We start from the raw sequence: 13606 nt of genomic DNA, 5'->3' as shown, positions 1-13606 counted from the left end.
GAATTCGCATTTCCCGTTGCGGAAGATGTTGATCCGGTAGCGATACAGCGGGAACGACGCAGACGGATACTGGTGGCACAAGACGAGGAGCAGAAGTGATTTAACATCAAGAAGGTGCTTCAGGGCCAAGCAGAAGAGCTGAGTTACAAAGAAGCTCGAGATGCCTGGAAGTATGCTAACCGGTTCGTATTGTCTGAAGACGGCGTGCTTCACTATCTTGGATTGAATCGTCGGTACGACCACGGTTGGCAAGAGGAGACCAAGCTGCGGCTTGTGGTGCCAACAACGATGATTCAAGAGGTCTTGCAGAATTGTCACGACTCGCTGGAAGGAGGACATCAAGGTGTGGTGAGAACGTTCCAACGCGTTAAGTCCGATTATTATTGGATCGGCTTGTACGCTGACGTGGAGAAGCATGTGAAGTCATGTCCAGATTGCAGCTCGAGTAAAAGCCGTCCACAGCTTCGTGGATACTCACCTGGTAACGTGCTAGCCGAACGACCTTTCCAGATCGTCTCGATGGATTTTGTGATCCCACTACCGAAATCTCGTAGGGGCAACACGGCGTTGCTCCTATTTCAGTGCTCGTTCACGGGATTCGTTATTGCCAAGGCTATGTCAGATACGACTGCACATAGTGTTGCCCAAGTGTTCGAAGAATGTGTGTACCGACGGTTCGGAGCCCCATCATTAATAAGGCATGACCGCGACCCACGCTTCATGAGCGAGGTGTTTCAAGCGTTCGCAGAGATGATGCAGTCAAGATCAAGAGCGACTTTAAGCTATCGGCCACAGGCTAATGGACAGCAGGAACGCTCGGTGAAGTCAGTGATGGGGTCCGTACGGGTGTACGCGGAAGACCCTCTACAGCAAGATTGGGACGAAATCGCGGAGAAGCTAGTATTTGCTATTAATACTTCTCAAGACACTACGAGGAAGGAAACGCCGTTCTACCTCGCTCATGGTTGGGATGCGCAGTCGACGTTGCGGGCAATGTCGTCATCACTCAAACGAGGACTCGGCAAGCAGTCTGACGCACTGGCGTGGCGGCGTGAGATCAATCGACAACATGAGGTCGCCCTCACTATGGCCAAGGATTATCAGGCTGTAGAAAAGGAGCGAAGGGCTAAAAAGCATAATGATGCTCTGATTCGACTGGAAAAAGCTGCTGTACCTCAACCAAGTGGAAACGAAGACTCGGCGGACCCTCCAGAAGCTTCGGAAGAGATGGAAGATCCTGCAAGAGCCCCACCGAGATCTCTTTTCGAGATTGGGAGCCGGGCGTGGCTGTACATGGAACGCGTCAAACCGGGCTTGACGAAGAAATTAGCTCACCGATGGCATGGACCTTTTCGGATCAAGCGCAAGGTGGAAGAGTTTGCGTACGAGCTGAAACTGCCTGATCGAAGTGGGTATCGCTTTTACCCAGTAGTGCATGTGTCAAGACTCAAAGCTGTCAACGAATTCAACAGTCGACCGAACACTCGGTTGGTACTTGACGCGACTAATGAAGCAAGACTCGACTTCGATGAGGAACTACTGCCTGAGGACAGCTGGGAACCAGATCAAGTTGCCGGTGAATATGAAGTCGAGGCCATCCTCGACGACAGAACACCACTGACGACGAGCACGGAGTATGCTGTACGCGAGTACGGAGGCATCGGTCGATCACATGATGACCTCCATAATCCCGTACTTGACTGCAATGGCTCGTCACCAAGTGCAGCTCAGCGTTGCGCCTCCTCTCCACGGCGATATGCACACTCAGCGTCGCCTCGAGACTGCTGTTGGTTTCGATGATGTCCTCGCTGCGTGTTCCACGCCGTTCTCCAGCATCTCAGCCAACTGTTGAGGTATCCCGCGTGACTTCGTTTTCAGTGGTCGCTCTTCGGTCGGCATTCATGTTTTCTTTTTCTAATCCACTTCCACAGCGTAATCATGTTCATGTTGTTATTCAAATGCACATACAATTTGCTGTTGCAGTAACGTTTTTCGTCTGTTACCACAGGCTGCATCGCCCTGTGGACAGTTCATACGTGATCCAGTCACGCTAGTCTTCGTCCGCCACTTGCGCCATCTGCAGCCGATTCTCGCTCTTCTTGGCTCGCAAATAGTCGTACAGCAGACCTCCACATGACAAGTTTGATGATGGTTCCCAAGTTGTATCTTCATAGCCCACCCACTTGACTTTGAACTCTCAGCCAGCATGGCGCGCAGCGAATCTTCGGTGAGTGGTGGTGGACCACCAGCTGGGGCAGGAGGAGCAGCAGGAGCCATCTCCGCGGATTCAGCGACGACGGGGAGGGCTGCAGGAGCTACCACAGGGAGTGAAGAGTCCGGGGCAGCGGGCGCCGGAGGACCGGTTGATGACGCTGCTGTCGGAGGAAGTGCAGCAGACTGAGGGGCGTTCGAACCCTCGGTCTTGCCCTCCTGAGAAACAAGTCGAGTAATGCGAGGTGATGAGCAAGGTACCGATGATTCAAGAGAAGGATGGGCTTACGTACCTCCAGCTGATCACGCTCGCGACGTCTACGAGGATTGAGACGCTGAAACGCGTCGGACACGGCTCGATTCAGACGCTTGGACATACGGTGGCGAGATGGTGAATTGAAGAATGAAGAAATGTCACAACGGGCACCAGTACCGTGGCTTCCATTGCGACAGGGGCAGTTGTGGTGTAGTGATTTCTCCGTAGCTGCGGATAATCACCCGTCGACAAAGACGTGACACCGCCCAAGTTGTTCAAGCGACGAACCCTCGGTCGGGTGATGTACGGAGACGCCAAGGTGCAAGGGACTCGACAGCGTCGGTACCGAGCTCACAACGGATATTGGATACGGCCATATGTCACTGAATCCAGGCTGTCCTTTATTATTAATAATGGACTGGCCGGATTCGCATTCAGCGGACCATCTACGGTACGAACCCTCAGTGGCGGTTGAGATGAGCTCGCGGAATACTCAGCGACCTTTGGAAGACACGTTCACCGTCTGGGACAGGGCGCGGACCGTTAAAGATGCTCATGCGACGGTGCAGACGACGCTTGGCATGCAAGAAGATCCATAACGGATCATTGTTCACTTGATATTTGTATACTTGATTAGGACTTCTTATTAGGAATAGACCCGAAAGGGTAAGCTTAAATACAGAACAGAATTTCCACTCATGCACACAGAGCGACGTCCGGCTTCAAGGTAAGCGTCAGGTCAAGCTTGTTTGAGTATGTTATGCCTGTCGGTGAGCTCGAAGCTCTGTAGCGAGGGTTCATCCGGCAAGGCCAAGAGACTTTGTGTATTGGCCGATTATTATCGGGAGGTTTTACGTGACGGCTTATTGTTGCCTATTTGCACGACTGGGAGTGCTTGAATTGCCTCCCTTTTATTTCTTCCAGCCGAGTGTTGAACACTCGGTGATCTCGTAAAAGGCTTACCCGTGCCTGGTACCCTTCCGCTGTTGGGACCACGAGGATTCAAAACACCTGCTAGCTTTGCTCGTGCTAGTAGCGTGTTCTTATTTTACTGGTTGGTCTATATAAGTAGTTTACAAGGTCCAGTTTGTCCCGGTGCAAGGGCAGAACTGGGGTCTTCAGGTCCGCCCGAACGATCGTTTACTATCCTAGTAGACGTATTGTTGTGGGAACATCCTAACTACCTCTGTAGCTAGAGTTCACGTGGGATTTCCAACACCACACTGTGGCTGCGGAGACTGTTGAACGACCAACCACGACTTGGGTCTCCGCAGCCACGACGGCATTGTGACTCAATAGCAGTGACAAAATGAACTCGATGTGTCAACGGTGGATCACGTGTCGATATTCTCCGCAAAAAAGCTGGTCAGCTGCACTAGCCTATAAATTTAAAGATCACGCCTTGTTCCTTCTCCTCCATTCGAGCGCCAGCCAACAGTAAAGGTAGATTAACATGAGCGGAAGTGCAAGTGCTCCCATCAGAGCCCTTTTCAAATGCCTTTCCGTGTTTGCTGCTAGTATAATGCGGAGATGTGTAAATGCTTACAACGTAGAGCGTAGACAGGCAGACCGTCGTAATTCGGTTCGTGACCTGACTTGCTAACACTTGTATGCACACGAGCCTTAATACGCAAAAGAGAGAGTGTTCAGTTTAGATCTCGTCCTACAGCCTCCTATACACCTCTCAGTCCTCTTCGTGCCTTCCCATTCGCCAACTGTGCTGATCTTCGGGTTCGTCGCAGCTGCCGACGCCCGCACGCCTATCTGAGGATCGGCCGAATCCTCGTCCTGATTGCCGAACGTCAACACAAACAGTAGATGAGTAGCGAAGCGCAACCACAGCAGTTCACCCACCGCCACGGCGACGAAGCATAGTTCCCGAAGTCGGGCGGTGATCACCACAGCAGTTGAGCTCTCTGCGAAGTTGCTGTTGTGAGATTTTGAAAGAAATAATCATTCCGATAATAGAAATGAAAACCTTGCTCAAATCACAGTACCTTCCGTAAACAGTTTTACCAGTGAAAGAGGTGTAAAAGTCTAGTTTTTAATTAAAAAAAATGGTTTTAATATAAAGTCGCTTATAAATCATATTTATATTCGTGTGTTCATCACTTAAGAGTTTATTGCTAATTCTGCCAATGATTGTTGCGATTTCTTTGCCCAAATATATGGAGATATTCAATTGTTTTACTGAAAATACCTTTGGTATTCACAGCCCTCACCAGATGTATTCTTGATTCCGCGTAGCTCGCTTTTTAATATCTCGCTCAACGTTCGGCTTACATATTTTTGGAAGCTGATTGTTGACCATGACGTCAGATGTTGTGGTTGCAAGAGAGGGCGCTTTTCTCTAATGACCCTGAATTCATTCGCATAACAAACTGATATTGTGGCAGCTCAATTAAAGTCTAACCTGACAACTATGTTTAAGACACAAAATGCATTTGGGTACATCAAATAGCCCTATTTCTAAATTTGGGTACCTCGAGCTCCCTAAGCTCGAGTTCCATAGTTTTTTCCCGCTCTTTGGCTTAGTTAGGCTTGTTGAGCGTGGCCATCATGACGTGTAATCTCCAGTCAGCAAGTTCGAAGGTGTGACGGGGTCACACAGCACCTTGCGCTAGAGGAAGTTATCTTCCGAGAGTATACAAACTCTCAGTGAACGGCAGTTCACAGGTCCCCTCTTTAATTAAAGAGAGCGACGTGACCTAAATAAGGTAGATTGTAAACTGAGTATATTTATAGGTAGGTTAAGTTTGGGTTTAATACAAACTGTTAGTTACCTATAGAAATGCAATGTCATTTAACCAATGGTTGGCTTTGAACGACCTTGGTACCTTGTACCAAATATCTCGGAGTATACTCCTGAAGTGTGTAGTGTCACACTTCATGTAACCAGGGTACACTTAGGGCTACGTACCCCGTTACAGAAGGCGACAAGCATAATTCAGTTAATACTGGGTCGTTTTCACTGCGAAAAAAGTGAGAGGCAACAATTTCCCTTCCTCTTCCGCAGCAAACAGTCAGCACTCCCGCAATATTTGTTTAGTTTGTCAAGTGCTCTAAAAACGAATATCTATTGATCGTATCATTCCGGATTATGGTTCACTCATCTGGTGGTACTGTATCACCAAGAACCTCACGCGTTCGGGATAGATTAGCCAAATCGCATTTGGACACCTCTTCCAAAGTAGACTGTTAATAACATCAGCGCGTTGAACTAGGTTTTTTCCGTTAGATCGAGCAGCTCGACATCCGTCATGACTTCCACCGCGATTTATATACCCCACCCCACCCCTCCCCGGGTTATCCCAATATGACAATGATTAATAAAATGTAAGAAATAATATATCATTTTTACAGCTAGTGTTGCATTTAACATGCCATTTACCGATATGAAACTGATCTGTTGATTTTTTTTCTCAGGCGTGAGTTGAGCTTAAATGTGGCTACGTGCAGATAGAAAAAAGTCCCACAAAATTTATTCTAAATATTATTTAAGGATGCAATTTATACGTTGGTTCGAATTATTCCAGAGGCTGTTAGAAAATAAAATATGGATTGGGGTTGCGTGCAAATAATGAAAGAAAACGTGCTACAATATGATAAAAGACGCCCGATATGCGGCCGAATTATCGTTAGAATGAAAGGAAGCTGATGATAAACGATTACAGTACGTGTTTGCGTAGATTACATTTTTGTTTTACTCAGGTTTTCAGTTGAGGTCCAACAAATTTGGAGAGCTTAGATAAACCAATTTATAAAGGTTGCGTTTACTCTATTCAGTTGCACACCATTTCAGCACGTTTCGACACGATGTATGCCGTGCTCACGTGACTACAAGTACATGAAATTAACGCAACAATCTTGATGTTTTAATATGTGTCCAGCTAACTCAATCTGGGTTAAAATTCAAATAGGCGAAAAATACAATTGTTTGGTGTTAATAAATCTGTCTTCGATTAGATGAGCTGTGCAATGAATACAAGCGCTTGGCGCAGATGCAGAAGATTGCTCGAGAAGGTGTGCGAAGTCCAGCTAAAAGAAACACCACCTCGGCGCTCAGTGAATCATGGCTCGGCTCGGGACAGAAGCGACATCCTGCGCAAGAATATCAGGAAAGAGCAAGATGCTGGAAGGTGCTTGGTCCTCGACATGGATCTTCTGGAGCAGTGTCCAGATATATTTTTTTCTTAGCCCCTTCAGCATTGTGGACAAGGGAAGCGAGGACATCAATGCTTCCGGTCGTACGATTCACGATCTGTCATACGCGGAAGGAGCATCGATCAGCGATTGTACCGATCAAGACGGCGTTACCAAGTCTGATTACGTCCATTGCGATGTGGTAGAACGGGAGATCCTGAAAGCGAAGCAAGCGTTCCCGGGTGTACCAATCTATGTGATGGCGGGCGGTGTAGCTACAGCCTACCAGAATATTAGCATTCACAGCAACAGCGTCTACCTCTTTGCCGATATGACCGAGGAAGAGATCGCCCTGGGTAACGAGCTTCCACGCCTTTTGGATGGACAGGAAACGATACGTAGCAGAGCCACCGGCTCCAGATTCTTGTTCGGGCGATATTCGCTCTCCGTTTGCCCCAAACCAGCTCCACGACAGCCGGTAGCGATAATGCTGATCGACGTGCGAGCTCCGACATTGAACGTTGCAATGGCTTGTTGAGCAAGTACACAAGCCCAGCCCCGCCTTTTTAAGTTGTAGTAAAACCAGGTACCGGTGGCTTTATACCGAAGCTGGTCATGGCCTTTTCGAACTTAGCCGATTGTACTTCTCGATTTAAGTCCCGTCGCCGGCGTGCATTCTCATGCATCAGGTCCGCGGTTTGACTTGAGACTGCAGGCCCGGAATGTAGGGTCAGAAGAGGCTGTATAGCCATGGGTCACTGTATGGTCAACCCAGACTGAATAGTCAGAGGAGGCTGTATAGCCGGAGACTTCATTTGTTTCCACTCACTACCGCAGGTTCGGTTAAATCTGGATGACCGGGAAATCGGTACATTTTCGGCAGGTGAGAAGAGGATGTGATTAGCAAAGCGACGGTCTTCCGGAGAAATTTCTCGCTCGCGCGCCGGAATTTATTAAATGCATTCACGCGTCGATACGGATTAGCTAGCATAACGGTAATGTAATAGATGAACCCCATCGGTGGTCATAGGGTGGGGAACGTTCATTTTATTTCTAGCTAAGAGTATTCTTGCTGTGGGGTGGCTCAGCGAAGTGTACCTTCGAAATGGTATATGCTAGCCGAACAAGCGCACCATTCCATTCATTGTGTTTGCGGTACTCCAAGTTTAAAAATGACACTGCGGATACACGAACAGCGCCAAGGCATGGATGTCACGGACGTTTTCTGCCAAGTGGCTCAAAGATGTCGATGCAAAAGTCAGAACACAGCACCGCAAGTGCTTGCTGATCATCGGCAATGCAAGCGTTCATGAAGGCGACGACACTGATACAATTATAAATGTCAAAGTGGCGTTCCTACCGCCAAATACTACTAGCAAGTGACAGGCTCTTGACGCTGGTATAATTGCTGCGTTCAAGCAGCGTTACCGGCGTCGCTAGATCCAGCGCGCTCTTGATCAGCTTGAAGCTGACCCAGCGATGAACATGTCCAAGGCGATCAAGTTATACAAGTTTGACGCTCGCCAAGCGGTGGTATGGAGCATCGACTGCTGGAATTCCATGCCACCCTCGATATTTTTTTTTAAATATTACAAGTCTACTCGATGACTATGCTTGCGGATTCAGTGAGTCAGAGGAGGAAGGCTCCGTAATCGACGAGCTAGCTAAAATGCTATCGCGCCTACATGCTTCTGATCCTACACCGACGGACAGAATGCAACTGCCACTTTCCCACTGGTACAAAAGCGGTCAGATGACCACAGCACTTTTTTTACAGTAACGAGTTACCAAGAATTTTTGGCAAAGTTAGGGAGGCAGTTGTATTTAGCACTAAAAGTTGCTTTTAAGTGCTTTGTTAAAGGCACTCGTGACGGTGGCTGCCTCAATGGATTCCCAAGCTGTTATGGCACGCTTTATCGTAGCTAGGCGTTTTTCCTTAGCAGTCTTTGCTGTAGCATTCTCGAACAACCACAGAGCCTTGAGCTTTGCTTTCAAAGGCCCCATGATACCAACATCTAAGGGCTGGCAAACCGAGGTTGCATTCCTAGGTAGTGGCTGGAGCACAGACATAAGCTCGTCTGACACGATTGCCTTGGACTCACCCGAGACATGGCACTCTAAGTTATCTACGAGTAGTAGAGAAGAGCGTGTAACGTGCTGCTGCAGTAGTGAGCATAGGTAAAACTTCCATACGCGGGCATCCATCCACGCTTTAGTCTGAACAGTATACATATGTCCTAAAACCTATTACCGTAACCCCCGTCAGTTAGTAAATAACAAACATAAATATTAAGATAGAATAAATATGTACCGTCGGGGTATGTAGGCAGCTCTTCTCTCTCGATAATGCCGTTTTGCTCTCCACGCAAAATGAAGAGCAGTGGAAGCTTCACGCCATCCGCGCGGATAGTGCATACAGCCGTCAATCGAGCGGAATGCTTCTGTTGAGCTGTAATAGCTGAAGACTGACCTCTCTCGGATAGTATCTTGCCCGGCGGTGCGTCGAAGTAAATCCCAGTTTCGTCACAGTTAAAAACTTCGCTTGCAGCATAGCTATTGTACTTAGACTTAAAAAGTTTAGCGAAACTGTCCTGTACTTCTACCAAGTCTTCCAGTTTTTCCTATAAATAAAATATCAAAATGATCAAATTAGATCAGTTCCATACAATTTATAAGTCAAAGCACTACCTTTAAACCGTGCGGTGTGCGCTGCACGAAGCCATGCCGATAGGCAAAACGACTCTCGAATGTACGCGGCCATTAGAGATGCAGTAAGCGGCAGGGATTCGCGTCGTGTCTCCTTCATAAAGGTGACGAGCATAGCGCTAAACGGTATTATCTCGCGGCGACCTGGTGCCCGCGACAGGGTCTTCTCGCTGCCTTTAAACGCAAAGATATCGTCTTCGCTCTTCCTCCATGACGTTAAAGTCCATCGAGGGATTTTTTGAGACGTGGCAGTCTCGCGCTGACTTAAACCCTGTGTTGCTATAAGAGCATGTCGTTTCTTCTTCATTGTATAATGCATCCGACGCTGTTTAGGCTCCGCGTATACCTCGTCAAGTAGGTCTGCAATCGCCACGATTTCTGGTGGTGACGGAGGCTCAGGTGGGGGCTCCGACCGGCCTTCGGACTCGAACTCCGAGCTACACGTACCGCCTCCATTTTACCAAGTGACTGGTGCAGAACAACCACTGCAGTTCAGCTGTACAATGTGGCGTTTTAACTGTTTTGATTGGCTTATTTGGTAGATTTGCAAGTGGCAGCTATGACCTGCGCCCGTTTTACGTTGAATTTTAATGGCAGTTGCGTCGGTGTATGTCAGTGACAGAGCCGCTAAATTGGGGAACCGATATTTTATTCTTGCTGGAGGGTATTCCACGATCAGGTATTACTACCAAAGGGTTTATCTGTATCACGTTACTAGCCTCAATACCTTAAAAACTTTTTGAGTTTTTGAGGCTAGTAGCGTGATAGCAGCTCTTTCCAAACCGTAAAACAAAACGTTTGCGCCGCTCGCTGTAGAGCCACAAATTAGGTTTACGACAAAGTTTTCGGTTGTTTATTCCTTTAATTGATTCATTTGTAGCACGATTACGGTGCAGCACCAGATACGTGTACACTATTTTTTTAACCCGGTCAGCACATACCCAAGAGACTTGCTGTGGTACTTTCAAAAAGGAGGGTCAATGAGAGCAGTTATTTAACAGTAAATAAGAAAATCTCCGCCGAGCAATAGGCCGAGTAGCCTTTTTTTCGTTTCCATCCAACGTATTTCAGCGAATCTGAATTCTGAATGCACCGTTCAAAGTGAAACCTACACAGCGATCGGCCTAAACTAACATAAAGAGCCCCGCTTGCGGGGCTCTGCTCGGCTTGTTCTGTAAGATTCAGAAGGTGCACATTCTCCAGTTTGATCAAGAGCCACTGATTTTCCAGTGACTCTTGATTAAACCAGTGGCTCTTGATCAAACTCCAGTGGAATCGGCTTCTGTATTTTTAGCTTATTTTCCGAAGGATTTTCTACACGTAGCTTTAAGCGCTCTTTCCCTTCTTGGCGGGCTTGCAAACCGCGACTGGTGGGCACGGGGCTCGAATGCATTGAACTTGTTCGACCTGGCAAGTGTAGCCCGACGAACAGCGCACCGTGGCACAGGGGCTGAGGCAGTACAGAGAGTTGTCCACCGAGTTGATCTGGCACCTTTCGTTCTTGGGGCATTTCTTAGCGCAGACGGGCTCAGGTGGCGGATTCTCTATCGGTACGCACGTAGGAACCGGATTGCACGGCGCGGTGATGCATTGAACTTCTTGTAGCTTGCACGTCTCGCCCATGGCGCACGCAAGGTTGCACGCGGTGGTTTCTGGAACGGCTTCGGTGGTTGTAGTTGCTACGACCATCAATAACACGGTGAAAACGACAGCTACGCGCATCTGGCTTGGTCTTGGATGGAAGTCTTTGTATGGGCTTTCGAAGAAGATTGAGAAGTGAAAAGGCAAAAAGCACGTGCTGCAGGGAGAGACTTGCAGTCAGGGAGAGCGACGATGTTTCTCACCGTGAGAGTCAAGTGTAGTTTACAGTAAACAGCACAACGATTCAGCGCCGACAAGAAAGTTCGCACATATGTGGTCAGTCACTTCAACCTCTATCCTCTACCGCCAGTTTTCTAGTTGAAGTGATATTATCCAAATTTTAAAGCCCTAAACGACTTCTATAGGCATTAATGGATTGCATTCCATGCCTAATAAGTATCTTCGCCACGCTTCGCCACAGGTGGGCACGGCGCCTTAGTAATAATGCACGGCACTCTTTGGTACCTGCAGGTAGAGGGGGCAACGGCGCTCAGTGCACACCTTGTCATGTTTTCGCTGCCACCAAGCCCGTAGATGCAGCTTTCCTGGGAATCCCCACATACTCATAGTACCCCCGACGCACGTTTGAATCGGCGGACACGGAGCGCGGATGCAAGTCACCGTTTGCACACTTGTTTGACCTGGGTGGTACTGTAGTCAAGAGTACAGGCTTTCGTGACGTATCCAGGTGAACCCACACGATTAAGTGTTTTCCTTTCGACTTTTTAAAGCTGTTGTCGGAGAGAATGATGTCCACTCGCGTCGACTTAACGAAGATTCAATCTTCTTTAGACGCTTGATCATGCTCTTCATCTGCACGGGCTTGGCTGGCAAGGTCCAAGTGCTACATGTGTCGTGGGGCTGACTAGGGTTTGATTTCATCACTGCTAGCTGCTGCAGTACCAAGAGTACCATCGCGCTTTGTTGCATCAGCTCAGTTGTTATCCCCTGCAGCGTTACAGCCTGACAAGCAAGCTCAAACTGCTTCTCCTGGAATTCGTGAATGACCCGCTTGTGCGCCCGCTCATTCTTCTTCATCAGCTTCTCGCGGATAATCAGTACCTTGAGCACTTTTACGCTAGCGTCCAGCACCTCATCATATTTTTCGCGATGATGTCGCTTCTCTAGCGCCCACTTTGCTTGGTCATACTCAAACTGCTCGTGGTCGCAGGCTACTTGTTGTAGGACGTCTTGCATTCGACACTCAAGCAGTTGTAGCTTCTGATGGTACGTGTTTACTGTTTCGCTAGGTATCCCACTCTTGGGAGTCGGTCCTTGTTGGTGATTTTGTGCTTCACACTCCTCTAGCAGCATCAATAATCGAGTTTCGAGCTCATTTGCACGCTGTACTTGCTCCGTCAGTTCTACATTGCAATGTACAGCGCGGAGCTCTGGTGACTCTGCACCAGCCGCGAGATCCAAGAGTTGGGTCCGAAGTTTTTCGCCACTGCCCTCAGTCTCGGTGGCCACATCAGAAGATGCTATTTGAACATTTGTTACTGCTGCATCGGTCAGCTGAGATGATAGGTTTGCTATTTGCACTTGTAGAATTTCGACGATACAGTTGGCACTCTCTAGTTGCTGCCTCAAACTACTCGTGTGGTCTTCAAAGACCACTGGACAAACCGCAGGACGTTGTGTTAGAATCGGATCCTTCGAGGTAGATGTTTGCAAAGAACACACTCACTCTGCTGTAGGTTGGCCTCAAGCACCAGTCGTTCTTCTTTCAATCTGTGTGAGACCTCGCTAGCTTTCATCCGTGCGAGACATTCTTCTTCAAAACGTGTGAACTCTCCCGTCAGAGTCTGTTTCTCCGCGAGGTTCCGCTCTCTCCAAGACACCAACGCATCATCCCAGAGACCAACAAGCTCGTCCACTTTGTCTGGTGCTAGCTGTAGCAAGGGTGCATTGTTGTCTCTCTCGGGCGATACTCCTGTCGCCAATGCAGCTGTATACACTAGCACGCTAGCAGTCTCTTTATCCACAAAATCCGCAACGATGTCGGTGATATCGTGGATTGTGCGCGCTAGTGTCTCCCGAACCGCTCGATTTTCACGAGCCTGTCTCTCCACGTCTCGCTGCATCCAGTCGAGTGCCTTGCGCATATCGTTCTCCATTCTGATTCCTCTATCATGTACCTCCTCAACGGCTCTCGGTTTTGCCTCCCCTTTCGTGGCTGTAGCACAATACAAGCAAACGTATGTCAATTGCTGTACTTCTTCTTCACCTGGTCGAATCGCTCTTACGGGTCTGCAACATCGACCCCGATGCAAGCTCGTCTGCGTTATCCTGCTGCTGCGCTTCGACCACATCGTCACCGTCTTGTTCCGGCGTGTGCAGCACTGCCGGTGGTAGTTGCCACACCTTTCTGCTGGTACTCTCGCCGACCTCTCCCACTGACTGTCGCCTCTTTCTGGTGCTTCGAATCGCTGCTTGGAGCTGCTCGGCGGCTTGCTGAAGGCGCTGGGAGACCACGGGATCGGTTCGCATCGTTCAGTTTTGTTTTTGCAATGATGCAAATTTTGCATTGCAATTTGCAGTTTGTAAAGGACACTTCGAGCACGGCAGTTTCTGGAGCTGCTCGCTGATTGGTATTTACGTTGAAGCGATTTACCTCCTATACTCGATATAATCCAGTATAACCCACTT

General features: G+C 48.5%; 2 protein-coding genes across 2 annotated transcripts; both read right to left on the bottom strand.

Annotated features, from left to right (window-relative positions):
- Positions 1–9209: 9209 nt before the first annotated feature.
- PITG_01130 (uncharacterized protein) lies at positions 9210–10939 on the bottom strand (the record flags this gene model as incomplete). Its single annotated transcript, XM_002909602.1, has 4 exons — positions 9210–9231; positions 9364–9753; positions 10258–10277; positions 10754–10939. 4 exons carry the CDS (start codon positions 10937–10939, stop codon positions 9210–9212), a joined length of 618 nt encoding a protein of 205 aa, XP_002909648.1.
- Positions 10940–11659: 720 nt separating this feature from the next.
- On the bottom strand, positions 11660–13074 carry PITG_01129 (uncharacterized protein; the record flags this gene model as incomplete). Its single annotated transcript, XM_002909601.1, has 2 exons — positions 11660–12573; positions 12645–13074. 2 exons carry the CDS (start codon positions 13072–13074, stop codon positions 11660–11662), a joined length of 1344 nt encoding a protein of 447 aa, XP_002909647.1.
- Between the last annotated feature and the right edge of the window lie 532 nt (positions 13075–13606).

This window comes from Phytophthora infestans, genomic scaffold (genome assembly GCF_000142945.1).
Source record: "Phytophthora infestans T30-4 supercont1.1 genomic scaffold, whole genome shotgun sequence".
Classification (NCBI taxonomy): domain Eukaryota; phylum Oomycota; class Peronosporomycetes; order Peronosporales; family Peronosporaceae; genus Phytophthora; species Phytophthora infestans.
Note: the sequence above shows the minus strand (reverse complement) of the source record. Positions and strands in the feature narration are given on the sequence as shown.